The sequence below is a fragment of the Gracilinanus agilis genome, chromosome 1 (assembly GCF_016433145.1).
Source record: "Gracilinanus agilis isolate LMUSP501 chromosome 1, AgileGrace, whole genome shotgun sequence".
Taxonomy (NCBI): Eukaryota; Metazoa; Chordata; class Mammalia; order Didelphimorphia; family Didelphidae; genus Gracilinanus; species Gracilinanus agilis.
The window spans coordinates 19,740,291-19,762,675 of record NC_058130.1 but is presented as its reverse complement, the minus strand read 5'-3'; the positions used below and the strand labels follow the sequence as shown (position 1 = coordinate 19,762,675).

The 22,385-nt window shown below is 35.9% G+C and overlaps 1 protein-coding gene across 1 annotated transcript in view; it reads left to right on the top strand.

The window, feature by feature from the left end:
- Positions 1 to 22,385, top strand: part of LOC123230659 (probable C-mannosyltransferase DPY19L1) — a 210,899-nt gene that overhangs the window by 2,886 nt on the left and 185,628 nt on the right. The window contains exons 2-5 of the mRNA XM_044656798.1: positions 12,493 to 12,517; positions 14,683 to 14,770; positions 15,633 to 15,770; positions 19,889 to 20,009. Of these exons, the coding sequence (XP_044512733.1) occupies positions 12,493 to 12,517; positions 14,683 to 14,770; positions 15,633 to 15,770; positions 19,889 to 20,009 (372 nt within the window). The remainder of the gene's footprint in view (positions 1 to 12,492; positions 12,518 to 14,682; positions 14,771 to 15,632; positions 15,771 to 19,888; positions 20,010 to 22,385) is intronic.

The following is a 22,385-nucleotide window of genomic DNA, read 5'->3' as shown; positions in this document are numbered from 1 at the left end:
AGTTTGACATCACTGTTCTAGCCTTTCTTTGTGTTTAAAATATTTGCTTCAATGACGTTCTTTTGTTTTTTTTTTCCTTTCTCTTTACTATCACTATCCTCCCCTACCTTGGAAGAAAAAAGGAAAACAAGGAATAATTATGCAAGAGATATGCATAACTAAGCAAAACAGATTACTATATTAACTCTGCTCTGGAATTTGTGTCTTAGTGTGCTTGTTGAGTTTCACCTTTCTTCTAGGAGAGGATACAGAATACCTCCTCATTGGTGTTCTGGAGTTGTGGTTGATCATGGAGTTGAACAGAGGCCTAGGGTCTTTTAAAGCGTTTTTCCCTTATGATGTTATTTTACAAATTCTTGACCTGGTTCTGCATAGTCCACTCTACATCAGTTCTACTTTATAAGAAGTTATTTTCCTCTGAATTTTTGTACCTCCTTTTCCATTTGTCCAATTCTTTTTTAAGGAGTTGTTTTCTTTGGTGAAATTTTTATATATTTTCTCATTTTTTGTTCTTTCTTTACCAAGCTGTTGACTCTTCATGATTTTCTTGCATTGTTCTTCATTTCTTTCCTCAGTTTTTCTTCTAACTCTCTTATTTCTATGGTTGGGCTTTTTTTTGTTGTTTTGCTCTTTTTTTTCAGTTTATTATATAACATTTCACTGCATATTAACATTGGACTCTGGCTTGTAGAAGGTACTGTCCCAAACTTCTTGTTCTGAGGCTTGGGACTTTGATTCTTATTTGAATGGACCTCAGAGCTACCTGCTGGCTTGTGCTTGTGGGGGGCAGCCTCCCTTGCAGCTTGTACTGGCTCTTAACTGCTGACTTGCACGTTCATAGATTTTGCTGCTTGCTTGCACAGGATGTGGGTGGAACTTGCTGTTTGCTTGCACAGTGGAGAACCTGCTGCTGGCATGTTCAAAAGAGAGCTTTGATTTGGTTTGCCTTGGAAGGTGATCTCTGCTGCAGGCTTTCCTGGAGGGGATCTTGCTTATGGCCTTCACTGAAAGGGGCCTCGATGGAGGCATAGGTCAGGTTGAGGCCTCCCTGCAGATCTTTACTGGGTCTAGTCCAAAGAATTGATGGACAGCTTAACTCACTCCATGCAAGAGATTAAGCTGTATTATAGGAGAATAAAGTAATAGAGTGGCTAGAGCTTGTGAGTGAAGTAAGTGAGGGGAGGTAAGGAGATGTGGTAAACAAAGATTAGGATATTTGGGGGATTTCAGGAATGCTTTTTATCCAGATTAGTTACTAAGGATGAAATAATTCGTTTGGGCAGTTGTTGCCCTGCATTTCCAAGGAACTGACATCACTTTACCTGGGGATCACTCTGCCCACTGTGATGTAAATGGGATGCTAATGATACATTAAGTACCTTGGGGCAAACTTTAGGTCCAGTTTAACTATTTTCTGCCCAGACTCTAAAGAGGACAGTGAGTAGAAATTGTGTTTTTTGAACCTAGTCCTCTGTGACTGGTAAACTGAACCACTTGTACTTGCTGTTCAAAGGCCCCCCCTGCCCTCCCCAACCAAGGACCCTAGGCTATGTCTAAAGATTGATGTGAGGAGTTTTCTCATAATTGTGAATCTAAGAAACCTGTATGTCTTCTCTGAAAGATGACCTTGTACTAATCAACTAGTTATTGTTTCCATGTTCTTTTGATTGTTTACAGCTACTTTGCAGGGTCTGTGGGACATTTCAGCCCACATCACCAGTAGCTTGAGTCCTGGCTGCTGGGCAGTGTTTCTGTGGAAGCTTGGGTCTATTTGAGGCCTTGTATTTCACTTTTGATGGCGTTAAATGCTATGTCCTTTGAGATGGATGAATCTTCTTGCTAGTAGACCCTGTAGAGTTCTTGTTTTTTATCTTCTTACTTTTTCCAACATTTTCATCAAACTAATTCTGATGTTTGGGATTGTTCTGGCCCAGATGAGACAATGTGGTGCTATAAACCTGACCTCAAAAAGCTGTCCACTCCTTTTCTACTCCACTGTTGCCAACTGTGGGCTCAGCTTTTCCTCTAAGTTAGCAACAAATTGCTTTAATCTATTGACATTGTCTTCTGGTAGTCATCTTGCCTTGGGGATGCCACTTTATAGGATATGAATGTTTAGATCAGAGAGCGTACATCTATCATCAGTCCAGCACCACACATCTGTCTTCTTCATCCCTCTCACAACTTGTCTGACTTTTCTCCTCATACCTTATCTCCTTGAGTTCAAATTTGGCCTCAGACATTTTTACTAGCCATGTGACACTGGGGAAGTTACTTAACCCCATTTGCCTTCATTTCTTCATCTGTAAAATAAGCTGGAGAAGGAAATGGCAATCTATTCCAGTATTTATCTCAAGAAAACCCCAAATGTATCATTTTTCAGTCATGTCTCTTTGCTCCCAAATCGGACCAGAAAGGGTTAGTTAGACATGACAGAAAAATGACTGAACAAGAAAAATGTCTTCTAACTCATGCTTAAATGAGATTTAAATGAGGCAAAGCTGTGAGAAATTATCAGCCTCATTCTTTCTGAGTCATTCAATTCTACACAGACAAAAGTAAGATGACTGGTGATGGCTCAGAAAACAGTAGATGACCCTGGTGTCTTCAGTGCCTGATTAAGCCCTAAGTATTGCAGAGAGCCTACTTCCACCACCTTCGTGGCCACTAGAACAAATTGTTCATATCTTCATATTCTGTTAAGGAAGTTTTCACATGCTTAGGGTAGACACTTGTCCTAACTCACTGATGATTTTAAGGTCCATTAGTTTAGCCTTTCTGTGTAGATAGTTTTACAGGGGAATGGCCACTGAGCATGTTGTAGCTTCTTGGAACCACAAATGAAAATTGGGTAACAAGTGCACATTAAAGGCAATTAAGAAAAGTATGTATAAGTGAATCTAGGAGAAGAACAATCAGCTGAATTTGGGGGTGTGACAATCAACAATCATGAAAAAGGCTGATATTTATTCTTCTCCTTAAGTATCTTTTTGGGTAGAGTTTAATGAACCTATTTTTAAACCTGAACTTTTATGAAGTTGAACAATTTTCAAGGGATTATTTAAATATAACATTTTGAGTTTTGAAATTTATTTCTTCATATCACTTTATGATTTCTCTCTCATACAGTATTACCTTTATGCTTTTAACATTTCCTGATATTTTGCTTATTGAGTTTTCCTTGCTTTTAGTGTTCTCCCTGATATTTTTTCTTAAAAAAACTATGCTTATATTGTTTTTGTTTCAATATAATTTTATTTAGATTTTCTTTTATTTAGTCATTATTTTGTATGGTCTTAATCAGGTCATTTGTGTGTATTTCTAGTTAGATTAATTCCCAAATAACTTTTCTTGCGGGTTATATATATCTTATGTAATGGGGTTTCTTTTTTCTGATGCTTTCTTGATTTTTATTGCTAGAAAATAATACAAATGAGTTTTGTGGGTTAATCTCATGCCATGCAGTTTTGTTGATTTGAATTCATTTATTGGTTCAACTAATTTTTTGCTTAGACAATTAGATTTATTTGGTATGCTCTCTTTTTCATTTTAAATTGTCCCGAGTGTCACACGGAAGACACATTAGATTTGTTTGATTTCAAGGAGGAGGAACTAGGAGCAATGAGAAAAAGTTGCAAAGAGGCAGATATAAGATTATTATAAGCCAAAACTTCTGAACAATGAAGTCTATCCAGAATGGAAAAGGATCATCTCAGAAGGTTGCGAATTCTCTTTTACACCCAAAACAACTTTCAGGCAAAAGCTCATTGACTACCCATGTGTTATGTTGTTTATAGATAGGCACAGTCTCTTCTAGTAGAAGGTCATTGCAGTTCCATCTTACCCTTTATTCCATTAATTTGATTTTTCTTGAGGAATGGCAGCTCCTTTATCTTTTCCCCAAATTTTTAAATTTTATTTTTCATCTGTATTAAAAAGACTTTTCGTGGGTAAATTTTGGATGTATTTTAGTGTTCTTTACACTTTTGTATTAATAATATACATTTTGATTCAAACTCTAGTTTGATTGCCTTTATTATCATTACTATTATTATTAGGACATTTTATCATTATATGTTTGTAAGTTTTTTTATAGATTATACATAGAATCATAACTGGCAAAGTTTATTATTTTTCTTAAGAATTCATCATTCAGTTAGTTTAGATTTCCTATTTTACTTCTTCATTATAATATTTTTCTTGATAAAATTGCCCATGTCTTGTTTGTTTTTGAAATAAAATTTCTTGTTTTCAAATAATATGATCATGTTTACATGTGATTTAGGAACCAATATGGTTGTTACACCAATCAATGTAGCTATGGGTTTGAAGTTTATTTGTCTTTACTGTATAGTTCTTATTGTATATATTGGTCTCCTTGTTCTATTCACTTGGCATTAGTTCATACAAGTCTTTCCAGGTTTCTCAGAAAGCACTTCCTTCATCGTTTCTTATAGCACAAAAGTATTTTGTCAAGTTTACCCAGTGCTAGCTTGACAGAATCAGTCAAGAGTCCCCAAAAGGTGGCAAGGAAAATGACACAGACACAGTTGGGGGTCAGGAGGGCTAGAGGTGCTGATAGCAACTAGAAGTACTTTATTGAAAATTACATCTACTTTTATAAGGGAAGAAAACAAGCTGGGGATTTTGCACAAGTTTCCACTTACACAAGGAGAGTAAATCATTGATAAAGTGGCACAGTGTGATCTCATGTACCTCATCAAGTCTACACAATAATTTCTATAGGTCATAAATCAACATATAACAACCTAGCTTAGATTCCCAAGTAAAAGGGCATAAATCAGTGATTTTGCAGGGTAAGAGGGAGGGGAAATTTATGGCTACAGGCCTCCAAGTGAAAAATTGAGATATGGGACAGACTTCAGCTCCTTTATGGCTTCAGCTTTGTTGAGGGTCTCAGGCTTTTTGCCTTCCATATCTCCAGAGCTTTGCTCCATGGAGCCTCAGGCTTTTTGCCATCTACAATTGCTCCCTTATTATTTAAATTAAAAGAAGCTGAAGTAAAAAAATGCTTGATATCAATTTTTTACTATCTGAGGTAGTAGTGGAGTATAGATGTTTGGATCTGACTACCAGGGACCAAGAGTATGTACTGGAAGAATGACAAGAAAAGGAGTTGTGGAAGGGGAATGATATGATCAGTTGTAGATGCAATGGATGAGGCTCCTTGGAATAGTTGGGCTGGGGTTAAAACAAAGGGTGAGGCAGCCACTTATTGATATAAAATTGGGAAATGTTTTTTGGAGAAATGGCTAAGTTAAGATTGATCAATCTCGGGAGGCTTGCCACCTCCAGGAATCATTCTGCCATATGAACTGTTCTTTTGGCTTGTCCCCAAGTCATGGGTTTAGTGGCTTGGGTTTTGTTTTGGTCATTTGTGCTTTCCATACTCTATTGTTTGAGAGGGTTCTCTGCTGCATCTCTCTGCTGCATCTGTCTTGATGGACTGGGTGTGGCTCCAGGGTTATTCATTTCCTGTGTAAATAAAAGCAAAACCTTGATACCCATGTTATAATTCTGTAAAAAAAAAAAATGATAGGTTGGGGTCAGGTGATGTTCCTTTCAAATGCAGTATGGTATAAATATAGTATGATAGTTTTCTTTTTTTTTTTTTTTTAAACCCTTGTACTTCGGTGCATTGTCTCATAGGTGGAAGATTGGTAAGGGTGGGCAATGGGGGTCAAGTGACTTGCCCAGGGTCACACAGCTGGGAAGTGGCTGAGGCCGGGTTTGAACCTAGGACCTCCTGTCTCTAGGTCTGACTCTCACTCCACTGAGCTACCCAGCTGCCCCCTTTTCTTATTATTTTTAATGGTTCATATAGATAGGTTTCTCCAACTCATGTACAGTGATTATTCAGATGAATTAATTTACAAGAGATTCATTGTACTCTAACTGAAACAAAAACTTGGAATGGTGTACAGTTTCTTAAGTAGGTACTAGAACACATTTATTTGCTATTCACATTCAAATTTTAGGGGCTTCAATCACCAACTCAGTTTACTTTGATTATAGAAATTTGCTTTGAAAGGAAAAAGCCAGGAAAGGGTTATAAAATGTTTACTTTAAATCAGTGGTTCCCAAACTTTTTTGGCCTACCACCCTCTTTCGAGAAAAAATATTACTTAGCGTCCCCTGTCACATACTATCACTGCCCCCTTACAGTTATTCACCGCCCCCAAATGCACCTATGGCCATCACATCTCCCGGGATTGCTGCAGCGCCCACCAGGGGGCAGTGGCGCCCACTTTGGGAATCTCTGCTTTAAATGACAAATTTCACATATACAATGAGGAGATTTAAAAAAAAAAATGATTACCAATTTTCCTTTCCAATAGTTTACCTGTCTTTTCTGAGTCTCAACGCTCCCTGATAATACTTAAACTATTTGGCAATTCTTTCTAATTCATAGAGAAAAAGGGTTAATAATTTTGCTGGGAGTTAAATTTCCACTAACATTATCTTGATTAATGATGGCTGGTGGGGTGGGGTGGGTCAGTAGACTCCTCTGATGGTTTCTCACTACCTTGCAAGTTTGCAATATTTATTGTTTAATTTCTAACCTACTCCAAATCGAATTGGACCAATATTATTCTTATACCATTTTAAAAATATGTTTACTTTTGGCTGCAGTACTATTTTTTATACTGGATCAAAGTAATGAAACTGGGAACACCCTAGGTTTTAAATTTTTGTTTAGTGTGAAGAAAGCATTAATAAATAATAAATAACTAGGAAGTTCATAGTCTTTAGCAATATTATCTTAAAGGTGTCTTGCTTGTGATTAATATTGGCTTCATATCCCAGTAAGTGTATATTGTTTGGGAAATGAGGAAAAAATATCTTTTTATTACTAACAATTCTGTTTTTCTATTCCTTTTTTACAATTTAGATTACCATCCTTACAAAATTTGCATATTTTAACCTTGATATTAAATTGCTTTCAATAGATATTGATTTAAAACTTCAGAACTTTAAAATGGTTACCTCAAAATATTTTTATGTAATTGATTACATTCCACCAATAATATTCTGATCTAACATTTGTTGTATCTATTTTGCACTAGATTTTTCACTCATCTCGTTTTTACCCTTATAACAAACAGAATAGGTAACTGCACTTGATTGCCTATAATCAGTAGTCTCATTCTAAGTCCTGTTTGATTTCTGGACTGGTCAAATTTTTCTTGTCAAATGTATCATTCACTTATACAGTTTACATATCACATTGTACATCTATCCTTATCCAATTCAGGTGAAAAATAAATTTTCTTTACAGAATAACTGCATATATACTTTGTTTTTACACATAATTACATTCTAACAAATTGTATTTAAATGCACATGCTAATCCTTAGACTGAATTTCTTCTTATACACTGCACATACTTTGAAAGCAATTTTTGTATCCCAGTCAAGTACAATGCTGTTTAAAATGTCCATTTTTGTAATATTCCAAAATTTTCCTTAATATTATTATAGTTTCACTTGTTGCTTAATTTAATAGTATATATGTTAAAGTAATAGTTTCACATATTCAGTTCTCTACAAAATTTAGATCATACAAAATCTTCTTCATATAACATCACATATTTTAATAAGTTGATATTAAATTCTTACATACTTTATACTCACTTTATGAAGCCCTATTATATATATTAAGCAGCTAACTTAGCACTTATCAGGAGTTTAGCTGCTCATCTACTTCTTTAAGATAAAAAAGTTTTTGTATCAGGCTGGCTATTAAATACATTCAATCAATTCTCAAATTCGATTTAACAAGCATTTTTGGTAAGTCTAATCATTCAAATCTGTAATCATTATACATTGCAAGTCCTAATAAACAATTCACTCACTGAGTTTTGTGCTGAATTAAATTTTGTCAAATTTCATTTTTAACTGGTAACCAGTTATCACAATGAATGAAATTACACTGTACCATCAGTACATTTTCAAATCATAAGCACATTTTCAAAGTTATATATATCAGTATTATTAAATTTAAATGAAAATTAAATCAATTTGTGAACCAATTGTGGGATCAAGTCTCCTTTATTTTTTCTGATCTTTTCTCCTTCCTTTCCTCAGGGGGCCCATCCAAGAAAAGGGAGAAGAAAAAATACTGAACATATTTTTGCCTTTGTTCTCTGTTAATATTATGTAATTGTGGGATGAAATTATCCTTTCTTGTCTTTATCATTTCTACCCCCTCTCTCCTCATAGCCAACAAGGAATGGAAGGAAGAAATGTTTTTGTTTATTTGTCCTTTTTCTGTAAACAATTAAATTATCTCAAATTTTAGGAGACCTCAAAATCCACAAAAATCAAATTGTTGTTTTTGAATTTCCCTAACTGTCTCTGGTTTGTCTCCTCCATTTTCTGGAACAAAAGAAGGAGGATGGGGGGATACCTCTTCTATCTGAGGCTTGTTTTCCCAAAAATTAAAAACTCCTAGCACAGACAAAACATAGAACATAGACTGATAATACAGACAACATAGACAGTACAGGCATATAATACCCTTGTCTTTCCAGGTATTTCTTATATTCTCTAACAACATAGAACATAAAAGTATAACAAATAATTACTAGACTCCTCTTTTCATCCTGGCATAAAGACCAATTGTTACAAATCATAACTGCACAACTAAAGAAATCTGTGGGAAAAGGAGGCTCATTAATAATGAAAGAAGAGAAAATAAAAGAATGGTTAGGGGATAAAGAAATTGAAATGGTTAATGTAGTTATCTAATTTTTGCTTCCTGGGTTATATATTGGGGCAGCAGCAAGAAAGATTAATTTGAACAGGTTTTTTACACTTCAGGAGTTAGTCAGAAAAAGGGTTAACTTTGTCAGAAGTTAAGCTTGACATTGCTAGATGACCTCTTTTCACGCTCCAACAGACTCTTGAAAAACTGCTGTTACGTTAGACTGAGTCTGAGAGCTTTCCTAAGCAACATATATGCTCTAGACTCTAGACATTTTTATTTCGAGGTGGTAAATCAGGCATCTTGACAAAAAGGGAAGTAGAGGCCAAATCAAGGCCAGCATATCTGAAGGCGCAGTGACCCAATCCCTTTGAGTTCTCTTTATCCGAGTTGAGGGGATTACTTCCCTTTTTTGCCGGGGTATGAGGCCAGCCCTTCTGATGTTTCCTGACAGTGGGGCTGTCCTGCCAGCTCAGTCTTTGAGCGGCACTCATTGATCCAGTGGTGCCCCTATGGCAGCAAGGGCAGATGGAGGTGGGAGGGTTCTGGGAGGTGGCCTTTTTCTGTATGTCTCTTCATCTGGAGCTTTCTGCTTTAGAATTTTTAGGAAAATGTCCTCTTTGTCTAGAGCCTTTTGGAAGTAGCTCAATTTTTGTACCATATTTATATAATATAACTTGTTCTGACATTCCTCAGTTTTTGGCCTTCCTCCTGAGAGACCTGCCATCTGTGGTCTGGATTTTTTTCTCGGTAAAAGTTATTCAGGGTCAGTGCCTTTCTCTTGTTCTTTCTGATGGCTGAAGGTTGTATTTCTTGGGTATTGTTAGCCATCACTATGCTGGTTTTTCCTTCCCAGCCAGAAGTCTGAGTGAGGTGGGCAGGCTCTCTGTGTGTATGGAGCTATGGAGCAGTTTTTGCCTGAGGCTACTTTATGAGTCTCAGTGTGGCTTCTACTGTCTGCTCCCTCTCTCAGCTCTATCTAAAACCCAAGGTCCACGCTCTTTAGCCTCCTGGGGTCTCAAGTCTTGCTGTTCTCAGGGGCAAGCCCCTGGTTGTCCCAGTTAGCTGCCAAGAACCTAGAGATTGCCCCAGGCTCACTCTAATTCTGGCATGCTGGCTCTGACTCTGGCACAGTAGGTGGGGTGGAGGAGGGTTGATCAGCTCACATTTGGTGGGAGCTATTCCCCTCTCCCCCTTTATGGTGTGGAAATAACCAAATCCCACATACCTTCGATGCTGTGCCCTATTGTGGGGTCCCTTCGTTCATCTGGATTTGGTGGTGGTGATTTTTTTTTTTTTTGAGGTATCATGTATGGGTCAGTGGTGAGGAGTGTTAAGCTCCTTGCTTCTACTCTGCAGCCATCTTAAACCAGAAGTCCATATGACCTTTTGGGATGGAGATATCTCTAAACTTGTGCATTTTGTTTGAGCTACTACAATTTTGCTCATAGAGCAAAAGCACCTTCTTTGATGAGAGAGACACCATATAAATAATTATGTACAAACAATATATACAGTGATTCCTCACTATCATGGGAGTTATATTCCAGAGACCCCTGTGATAGTTGAAAATCTGTGAAGTAGTGGCATTCTATTTATCATATATATGTGTGTGTGTATATATATATATACATATATATATAATATTCATTTTAAGGCTTTATAAACCCTTCCCACTCTCTTATAAACCTTTTCCACACTCTTATTAACCTTTCCCACACTCTTATACACACTGACCCAATCAGCACCCAGGATAGAGAACACAGTGCTGTGGTTGGTCCCACAATATAGTGAAAATTTCATGATTCAGAATTAGATATAGTTTAAAACAAAGCCAATACAATGAAGCTATGATAAGTGAACTGCAATATAGTGAGGGAGGACTATACAGGGTAAATGGGTGATCATTTTGGAGGGAAGGTTTTGGTATGGAGGATTAGGGTGAAGACTAGATGAATAAAGTATTAAGCATTTCTGATGTGCAAAGTACTGTGCCCAATGCTGGAGATAAAGAGAAAAGGGAGTCTTCTCTATTGCAGGAACTCACAGTCTAATGGGTAGGAAAGGATTTAGATGCCAGTCAGTTGGGCATCTGAAAATCAGATGGTCCTACCTCCTCATTTGCCAGCTCTTGGCTACATTTGACTACAGATTTCATCATTTATCACTTTCCCAATGCTGATCCTGCTGTCTGGGATCTAGAGCACCATTAGCCAAGAAGTACAAGGGACCTCGTACCCTGTGACCATTCCCAAACATTGCTGTGATGAATAAGGTGAAAAAGACACAGGGTCAAGCACACTTACAGATACACTTTTTATCTCTAGCCTGCCTCATATGTTCCTCTGCATTTACTCTCTCACTGCTTAGTATAAGTCATTTCAATCCTAGATCTTCTGAGATCCTTCCTGGCTTCTGGTTTTTCTGAAGACCCAGCCCCAGGACCAGTGCCATTGACTACCACTTATATAAAGAATCCCAAAGGTGTTAGAGCAGTCATAAGTTGTAATAAGCTTATATTCTATTTATTGAATACAAACTTATTTTTCCCAATTTTTTATTTATTTAGAATATTTTTCTTTGATTTTTTGTCCCACCCCTCTTCCCTCCCTGCTCCTGGAGCTGACAAGCAATTGCACTGGGTTATACATGTATCATCGTTCAAAACTTATTTCCATGTTATTCATATTTGTAATAGAGTGATCTTTTAAAGCAAAAATCCCTAATCATATACCCATCAAACCACATACTCAATCATGTGTTTTTCTTCTGCGTTTCTGCTCCCACATTCTTTCTCTGGATGTGGATAGCATTCTTTCTTATAAGTTTCTCTGAATTGTCCTGGGAATTGTTGTTAATAGAAAAGTTAATAGAAAAGATCAACTGTTACAGTTGATTGTTCCACAATGTATCAGTGTTTGTGTACATGTTCTCCTGGTTCTGCTCCTTTCATTCTGCATCAATTCTTGGAGGTCTATCCAGTTCACATAGAAATCCTCCACATCATCATTTCTTATAGCACAATAGTATTCCATCACCATCAGATACCACAATTTGTTCAGCTATTCCCCAATTGATGGACACTCTCTCATTTTCTAATTTTTTGCCACCACAAAGAGTGTGGTTAGAAATATTTTTGTATACGTATTTTTCCTCATCTCTTTGGACCCAGCAGTGGTATGGCTGGATCAAAGGGCAGGCATTCTTTTAAAGCCCTTTGGGCATAATTCCAAATTAACCTCCAGAATGATTAAATTAATTCACAACTCCACCAGCAGTTGAATACAGATTTCTTAAGAGATATTTCATGCAAAGATTTCTACCCAGGTATCAATTTATCTTTATATCTTAGCAACAGTGATTTTGTTTATTCAAAATTTTATCTTTTGTAATTATATCTATTCTTTAGTGAAAACAACCCCCCCCCCCCCAAATCATGGCTTTGAAAGGTAACTGATTTCACTCTCTTAGAGCTTTTTTTTTTTTTTAGTAGTGTGATCTTTGACATTTAAGCCATTTGCTCACTTTGAGTTTATTGTGGTATCAAATATAAGATAAAGGTGTAAACTTAAGTACTGCCTAACTTTTCCAATTTTCTCAGAAGTTTTTGTTAAATAAATAGTAGGTTCTTTTCCAAGCAGTTTATGTTCTCAAGTTTATTGAATGCTGGTTTGTTGATAAAAGTTGTTTCTGATTCTTCCTTATCTACCTTATTTTGTTGTGTAACCATTAATTTTTAATCATTTTTTGTTGTTTTTTTTCCAGGTGCTTTGGCAGGAGTTTTGCACTGGTAAGATTTGGTTGCAATTTGAAATGAACAAAAATAATTGGTTTACATTTTTTCTCAAAGTTGTTTTTATGCACATTAAAAAAAACAGTTACTTGTATCTGGATACCTTTATATTTATTTGATTTCTGTTGTGCCTCATTTTAGAAAACGATATGCAATATTTGGACCTTGCCAAAATACATATATGAAACAGGTTATAATTATTTATAAGATAATTCTTTCTTCATGAAGCAATTTACTGATCAATAAATCCTTTTAAGCTTGTGGCTCCCTTGTATAAGTCTTTATTTTCAGAACTTCAACTATTATGAATGTGTGTATTTTTCTGGGACATGGGATATTGTTCTTGCAGAGAAATCATTTAACACTAATTTTAAGTACTCAACATTTGAAGATATTAGAAATGAAGAAAAATCCATTTTGAAATGATGATGTAAGGGTATGGGAAAACAATTACTTTTAAGTAACATCTCTCTTGTATAAAGTGAGATACACCTGTATGCATGCATATACATAGAAATATTTCTTAAGGCAATGAAAGTTTATTAAATACTCATGGCTAAGCCCTGGAGGTACAAAGTAAGGCAAAAGGTAGTTCCTGCAGTCAAGGAATTTGTAATCCAATAGGAAAAAAAAAACCAGGAAGCTTAAAAGGGGAAGGGGGAAACCAGGGGCTTGATGAAGTCTTAATGAGTACAGCCTGTGGGAAATGCAGAGAGAATCTGCTATGGGTGCCCCCTTTTAAAGGGAGGACCTTGCTGCTCAGCCCTCCAATTACTGAGGTGCGAGGTTAAGGGCTGATAGGATCTTGCAGATTGAAGAGGTTCCTAGGGCATGATAGCATCTAGAGGAGGGTAGCTGAACCCAGAGTCTGGTTCTGGTGTGGTCATTCAAGACAGATCCATAGACATATTTAAATACCATGCCCTTTATAGAATTACCTTATTCTAAAAGGGAAAAAATTGAATGTACTTATTATGTATCAGTACTATGTCTGAACCAGTAGAGTGGAAGGGAAAGACATTAGATCTGATTCGTTGACTCCTTAAGGTGGTCCAGTCCCATTTCTGCCACTGCAAAATCTATGGCAGCTACCTTAGCTTCTGTTAGGAGGGACTGGAGCTTCTCCATTTGTAAAATGAGGAGCTTGTATTGGGAGTACTATTCTCTATAGTGTCTTTCCCAGTTATAATGTCCCTTTCGATCCTGATATTCAGCAAATTGGGGTGTGTGTGTGTGTGTGTGTATAGTTTCCATATATTGGCAGAGTAAGCATGAATTTGTTATATATTACCTTATAAAATATGTGTAATGTGAAGTTTTCAAATTACTAAATTTCACAAAATTAAAATTCTATACCCAGGGACCCCTATTTGGCTGGTAGAGCGGAACTTCTGGGTTTGGCTTTCAAGTCTAGGATGTATGGAATTGGTCTTTTCATATTGCAGTTCCACTCCTTTGACCTTAATTAATCTATTGTGGCCTTTTTTAGCTGTAGCAATGAGAAAGGAAGGAATTTTTCCTAATTCCATGACCTAAGACTTAGGCTTTTCTGGGAAGCTGATGAGACTAAGCTGAAAGATGCCTCCAGGAAAGGTCTTATCTTTTCCAGGGTATGAGATCTGGCATTCCACTGAAGCATATCTCCTATTTTAAAATGGCAGTTATTGGAAAATGAGGTTGACTCCATTAAGCTTTAAAAATTCAAGTGTGTTGGAATGGATTTGTTCTCTATTATATAGTATTGCCTGCTATCTGGAAATATATATGTATTTAGCATATCTTTAATTTTAATTTTTTCTTTAGGGTGCCCCTTAAATTTTTTCAATTATGCCAGGGAAATATTTTCCTGAAATATAATCCTATTCACTTAAAAATGAAATTTTTGAGCCTATGATATATTATTTTAAATCAATTGAAAATTATGTTTTCATGGTTTGAATTTGATACTTTTTAAAAACTAGAGAATAGAAATTTAATTTCTACCTTATTACACTCATAATAAAGTATTAACCTTATTACAAGGTTTAAAAAATATGAACTTCTACTCCCTTTCCCTTGATTTGAAGCCTCTTATTTTGTATACTTGTGTAACTAGATCTTTTTTTCAATAATAATTTTGAATCTTGTTTCTTATTCTTGCATTTGGTCTTCATTTTTTCCAGGACTCATTTAACAACTCTTTTTGAAAATGATCGCCATTTTTCCCACCTCTCAACATTGGAAAGGGAGATGACTTTTCGCACTGAAATGGTTAGGCCCTTCTAAAACTAAAATGATAGAAGAAATACAAATCATTGTACTTGTCCCTTATGGTACTTAGAATAAATTAACCATAAGATATTAGCATGGGAAGGGACCTTAGTAATCATCCACTCAGACCTCTCATTTTAATATGCAGAGAGTGAGACCCACACAAGTGAATTGGCTTCCCAAGGTCACGTTGCTAGTAAACAACAAGCCCAAGGCTTGACCTTTTTAATTTCAAGTATTGTATTCTGGATACAATGCCACATTGATTAGTGTCCAGCATTTTGTTGCCATAATCCATTTTCTATATTGTATGAAGTTATGTCTAGGTCTTGGAAGATGTTATAGCATGCTGTTTTTCATCAGCTTTGACCCCCAGGCTTTTCAGGATGTGGTAAAAAATTAAGCTCTAAAGTTTTTTTAAAATAAAATTTTACTGATGTTTTGTTTTTACATCAAGACTTACTATTTTCCCCTTTCATTCCCAGAGTCTCCCTTATAACAAAAAAGTTAAAAAGAGAGGGAAAAAGTTCAGTAAAACTAGCCAATACATAGGAAAAAATCTGCTATAATCTATAGCATTCCACATTCAGAGAAGGGAAGGAAGTGAGGCAACATTTTAAAAAAAACTATTAGTGTTTTTAAAAAATTTTCTGACATACTTAAAAAGTTTATCAAATGTTTGAATTTTTAAGTTCTCAGAAATTACTAGTGGAAAGAAGCTCATAAGATTAAATACTACTCACAATTAGGTTTTTTTGTTTATTTAAGATAAAAAATTAGAAGGAATTATAGTGGAGTTTTGAAAGATGAGGAAATGGTCATTCACAGATTTTAATAAAACTAAAGTATGTGTCACTTTTAGGGACTTTACTATTCCTACTTCAAGACCATGGTAGAAGAGCCTTCATTTACGAACGGACTATGGATGATAATGAATGATAAACTTACTGAATTTCCTCTTGTAATTAATGCAGTGAAACGCTTTCATCTTTATCCAGAGGTGAGTAATTTTGGGAAAGGAAAGTTCAGTTTGTCTAGTACATCTCTTTATAATATCAGGTACTAAGAGAATAGAGTAATATGAGACAAATTCCGTAACAAATTGTATTTGAGGTTATTAGCTACATACTTTTGAAACTTGTATAGGTAGGTTGGACACCTGAAGAGAGGAACATGGAAAATTGATCTGGAAACTAAAAGTGACCATGACAGTAACAAAACCACTTGTCAGGGACTGTGGATTTATCTGTAGGTTAAGGGAGGGATCCAACTATCAGGGCAAAAAATGTATCCAGAGGGTGGAAATTATGGCCCTGAAAAGACATTCATAGAAAAGAGGGGTATGCAGCCATATGCCTAAAATTTTCAAAACTTTAGAGTTGTTTAGTCCAAGAATGTGACTTCTTACAATCTGTAAACCAAAATTACTCATTCGTATTTGTTTGTAAAATTAGGATTTCTAGACTGTTTGCTGTGTTTGGTTGCATACTGTTTGATATATCATGTACTCAAAATCTCCTGTTTCCAAATCTACTGAAGTAGTTGCCTAAATTTCCTTTTAGTCCACTGTCAAGAATTATGTCATCTGAAGACAATCCTCCCATGTTCTTGGCACTTTTTCTGCCCTAATTTTAAGAAATTGTTAATATTTCTGAATATTATGGAAAAAGGAGGACCATCATTTTACAGTTAGAGGCAGTTGACTAGTAGAAAGCATTTAATTTGGTGCAGTAAAATGTCACTTTATAAAGTTTATCAACAAAGCATCTTGTTCATATGTTAAAATCATATAAAATTCCCTCAAAATGCAATAACCGAACATTTTGCTTGATAATCCTCTGATTATTATCAAGGTAGGCACAAAACACAGAAAAGCATGTTTGCCAAATGTCTACAGTAGAAGATAGTTAACATAGTCAATCCAGAAGAGGGATCTCTTAGATACAGACCTCTAGATGCTGCCTTAATTTTAAAGATGATATTATATTGGTTGCATCAAGCCCCAGAAATATTGCAGAGCCTCCCAAATGGGGTCTGTAATCACTCCAAGTACACAAGAAGAATGAAATGATTGAATGAAGCAGCTCATTTAAACAATGATCAGCAATTTAATGAACAGTCTATAGAGTTGATCCATTGGTGACTGTATATTGTATATAAAATATACATACCTAAAAGTAATATATATGGGCTAAATTTTCATTGGGCAATCATATGTTGCTTTTAGTCACCTCTGACTTCTCATTGAAGCAGAAGTCTGTTTTCAGTGTCAGTATTCCTTATGACTATAAGGTATGGATTACTACTTCATGGAGAGGTGTGTAGTAGGAAGGAATAGATTATAAGATATTACCAATGAAGAATTTTTCAGAAATAATGGTGTATAGTGTTATCAGAGATGTGTGTCTAGAAAGACTTGTAGGGATTTCTGTAGTGATTCTGGGGATTCATGTAGTGATAGCTGGGGATGAGCAGTGATGAACAGCCCAAGGATACCATTGGTATCCACCTAATGTTGAGAGTTTTAGTAAGTAACCTCAACTGTGCCATTTTGGTTCTTTGTGAAATATTTCTTAGGAGGATATCCACAAGAATCCTATGGGGAGAAAAATCATGGGTTGTAATCTGAATTGTTGGAGTGAGTTTCTACATTAAAGAGATAGTATCGGGGGCAGCTGGGTAGCTCAGTGGAGTGAGAGTCAGGCCTGGAGACGGGAGGTCCTGGGTTCAAACCCGGCCTCAGCCACTTCCCAGCTGTGTGACCCTGGGCAAGTCACTTGACCCCCATTGCCCACCCTTACCAATCTTCCACCTATGAGACAATGCACCGAAGTGCAAGGGTTTAAAAAAAAAAAAAGAGATAGTATCCACTGAAGAACTTGTGCCTGGGAGTTAACATAAAAATTTTTTTTCACATCTTTAATGAATGAACTAGGAAATAACTACCAAGTAGTATAAGATATGTCAGTGCAAAATAATGTGATGCCAATTGTATACATAAATACTGAGGAATAGAGAATACTATGAGATGAGAAGCTATCGAGAATGAAGAAAGCCTTAAACTGGGCTTTGAAGGAATTATTAATTTAGACTATTAGAGAGACAAGAAAGTGGTTAAATTTAGCCCGAGAAGAGGTGTAGGTATTAGTGGTGGAGAACATCAGCAAAAACATCAGACAAGCATACATGGTGGGATATTAAGGGAAAGGAAAAGAGAGAATGCTAGGAAACTGGCTTGTCTGAAGCAGAGTCCAGGTTAGGATTGAGTGAGAGTTAGGTAAGGGGTCTAGGAGTCCAGGTGATAGAGGACTTAGAATATCTTTCTAATTACAGGGGCATACTTCCATTAACTATTCATTCATGACTTTGGGGATACCTTTATTCTCTTGGTCCATGGCTTCTACCCAAGGAACCTGAGAAAGTATATATGGTTTTTTCCTAGGTTTCCTCCCCCCTCAGTATACTGAAAGTATGTATCCCACATTACAAAAGAAAGTTTTGTTAAAAAGGGAGGACAACAAAAGAGGACTCATAGAACGAATTACTATGAGTTCCTAAGATGTGTCTATATATAATGAGTCATTTATAGCTCAGATTTAAGAAAACCTCTGGTGGAAGGCCCTTTCTCACCAGACCTGCCTTGGCCAGCTCATCTTTGCTGCTCAAAGATGGAGGAGGGTGATGATATGTGTGGCATCCCCTTTTTTCCCTCTTTTTTTAACTTTCTCCCTTCATAACAGAGTTACTGAGTTTTCTAGGCTCGGCCTTCTAGTCTTTAACAGAGACTTTTGAGGGAGAAAACTAGATTATCCATCACTTTTCAGAAATGTATCAGCTCTAATCTCTAGAGAAAACCTCATCTCTAATGTTTTATTTATTAAAGATTCTAATTATTTAGGCTTTGGAGCAGAAGCATTTTAACGAATGTTGCTGGACTCTCAAGCTATTATTCTGTATTTAGAATATACATATTTTTTGTATAAAGATCAAAGACCATTTTTTTGTGATGAATGATCCAAATATGTAACTGTAAGCTTTCTTCCCAGATTTCAATGTTTTTTTAATAATAACAAAAATATTTGGCCTTATTTATTAATATCTTCAACATGAATTTGTATCTACTACTTATCATTTTTTACTTTTAAATATCTTTAATTTTCTTCAGTTGGACTTTTTCTTTTATTTACTCAGATTTTGATTCCTTTATGCTTCATGAGTTGGTATTCATGATAATTTCAACACCTGGTAATGAACCTTTTGGAGACAAGTTTCTTTGTACATGAGCTGCACTGGATCTTATAAGATTGACAGTTAGTTATTGGGCCAATCCTTTGAAAACATTCTGGCCCATAAAACCATCTAGACCAGTGATTCCCAAAGTGGGCACTACTTCCCCCTGGTGGGTGCTGCAGCGATCCAGCAGGGTGGTGATGGCCACAGGTGCATTTATCTTTCCTATTAATTGCTATTAAAATTAAAAAAAAATTAATTTCCAGGGGCTCTAAGTAATATTTTTTCTGGAAAGGAGGTGGTAGGCCAAAAAAGTTTGGGAACCACTGATCTAGACCTTGCATGCTGCTGACAAAAAAAAAAAAAAACCCAGCATCATATCTATGCCATTGTAAGGCATCCGAGAAGGCCTGTTAGTGTGGAAATGTTTTCATTGATCCCATTTTATGAAGTATATAACTCATCCCTTAAGAATAAAAATTATGGGAAAATAGTTACGTAGTACTGTGGGTAAAGAGCCAGGTCTAGAGATGGGAGGTCCTGGGTTCAACTAATTATAATTATTGCTCATGTTTTATAAGGTTGTTTATTTTTTCAACAATCCTGTGAGGTAAGCGAGTACAATTACTTGTTATCCTCATTTAACAGGAGGAGATTGAGGCTTGGAAAGACTTGCCTATAGTCATAGAAGCAGGGTTTGAACCAAGACCTTCTGATTCCAAGTCCCATATTCTTTTTATTCTGCCATGCAATTCTGACATTTCCCTCCCTTATTTAAAGGGAACATTTTAAAGTGGTTGAAGCATCATACAATGCTACTTTGAGAAGAGGGTATTTATAAAGTAGAATATACTGTCCTTGGGTATCTTCACTCTTTTTTCCTCATAGATAATCTCAGCCTCCTTGTACCGGGTATTCAATGGAACAATGGGCATCTTTGGCATTCAAACAAAGACATGCTATAATGTTTCCAGAGGACAAGGGCTTAATCCAATTGAAAGCTGTGAAGGCAAGTTTTATCTAAGTTCATATTTTGTTCACAAGAGTATTATTTATTAAAAGTTATTATACATTAATGTGACTGATTTATTATATCAAAGATGTCAGAACTTCTCTTCCATATCAGAAAATCTGAGAATTAGAGAGAACCTCAGAGGTCATCACATTCAAATTATATGTGACCAAGAATCCCCTCTAAAATATTAATATCATCCAACCTTTCATTGAAGACCTCCAGAGGCAGAGAACTCTCTTTCTCCCAAGGAAGTCTGAGAGAGTTTTTTCCAGAATCATGCTCAAATCTTCCTCTCTGCAACTTCCACCAGGGCTAAAACAAGTCTATTCTCTCTTACACACTAGTCTTTCAGAAACTTAAAACCATCTGCTATATCTCCCCTAAGTTTTTTTTTTTTTGCATCAGGATGTTTCCAGTTACTTAAGCTGATCCTCTCACCTGGTGTAAACCAGGGGGGTCATTCTACCCTATAAAATACATGATCCAGTTTGAGAGCAACTAATTAATGCCTATTCTTTTTTCAAGGTGACTTAATTATGTTACCATCTAGCCCAGGGGTCAGCAACCTTTTTGGCCGTGAGAGCCATAAACGCCACATTTTAAAAAATGTAATTTCTTAAGAGCCGTACAGTGCTCACAGTGCATGCTCCTGTAATAGCGCCTGAAAAAAAAATGACTTTATGGCTCCTGCAGAAAGAGCCATATCTGGCCTTCAAAAGAGCTAGATATGGCTCGAGAGCCATATGTTGCCGACCCCTGATCTAGCCCATATCACTCTATCTTGTCCTTAAGAAGAGGAGCATCCTTGTCATATTTTTTGTTGAAATCTACTGTATTATACATAGCATTTTCCCAATCTACCAGTTGACTTATTCTGTCAGAAAAAGATGATGATGAAGTCTTTCTGGATTTTAGTGGTCACTGCTTCCTTTTTGAAATGTTCAAAAATACAAGCCAGTAATGGTATATTCTAAATTTTGTAAGGTATCTACATCAGTCTCATTGGTCTCTAATTTGTGGATTGTGTAATTGGTCTGTAATCTATTTGTCCTCATTAAACAAAACTGGAATAACATTTCCCTTTCTCCAGTTCTGCTACAGTTTTCCCCATGTTAGGAATTTTTAAGAAGCACTAACATTGATCCAGTAATCATATTTGCCAGTTATTTCTGTCACCTATGATGTAATTGGTTGAATATGAATCTTATAATATGCTATTGTTCTTTTACTTTTTTTGAGTTTCTGTTCCATGCTAGCAGTTTTTATGCTATCTTTCCTTGTCCAAGGAAAGTCTCCTTAGAAAAATTAACATGAGCAAAATAAGAATTGAGCAATTCAGGATTGTTGTCATACATCATCATCCCATCTTGTCCCTGATAGATTTGTAAATGCTCTTTTTGTTCTTAGTTTCCATTGCCAGCCTTAGGTCATCTTGGGCATTACCACTTTTCAATTATTCCTATAGGACTATTCCACTCTAGTCAATTACTTGACTTTTTCCATCTTTTGCATAAATCTTTTATTTTCCAAAAATTATGTTTTAATTTATTTTGTTAAATATTACCCAATTACATTAAAAACATTTATTGAAAAATTGTGTTAAATTCTCTGCTTTCCTCCTACTTCTTTTCTCCTCTACTGAGAAGACAAACAATATCATATCAATCATATATCAATAAATATCAGTGATACATGTGAAGTAATGAAAAACATTTCCATATTAGCCATTTTGCAAAAACACACATACACACAAAAGCAAGAAAGCTAAAAGAGAATTACACTATGCTTTAGTCTGCATCCAGCTCTCTCTCTGCAGTCGGAGAGCTTTTTCTATCATGTATTCTTTGGAATTGTCTTAGATTATTGTCTTGATCAGAACTAAGTCTTTCACAGTTTATCATCATTATGATATTAGTGTTACTATGTACAGTGTTCTCCTGATAGCACTTTTCATCAGTTCATATAAATCTCAGGTTTTTCTGAAGCCATTCTGCTCGTCATTTCTAATAGTATAGTAGTATTCCATCACAATCATATACCATAACTTGTTTACCTATTCCCCAATTGATAGGCTATCCATGTTTCTAATTCTTTGCCACCACAAAAAGAACTGCTATAAATATTTTTACACATATAGGTCCTTTTCCTTTTTCTTTGATTCTTTCCAAGTTTTGTTTTTTCTTTTTGTAATCTTCCTGTTTGTCCTTCCTTATAGCACAATAGTATTAAAATAGTATACTACAACTTCTTTAGCCATTCCCCAATTGTGGGCATCCCCTCACTTTTTTTTTTAACATTTATTAATATTCATTTTTAACATGGTTACATGATTCATGCTCCACCTTTCCCCTTCAACCCCCCCCCCCGCAC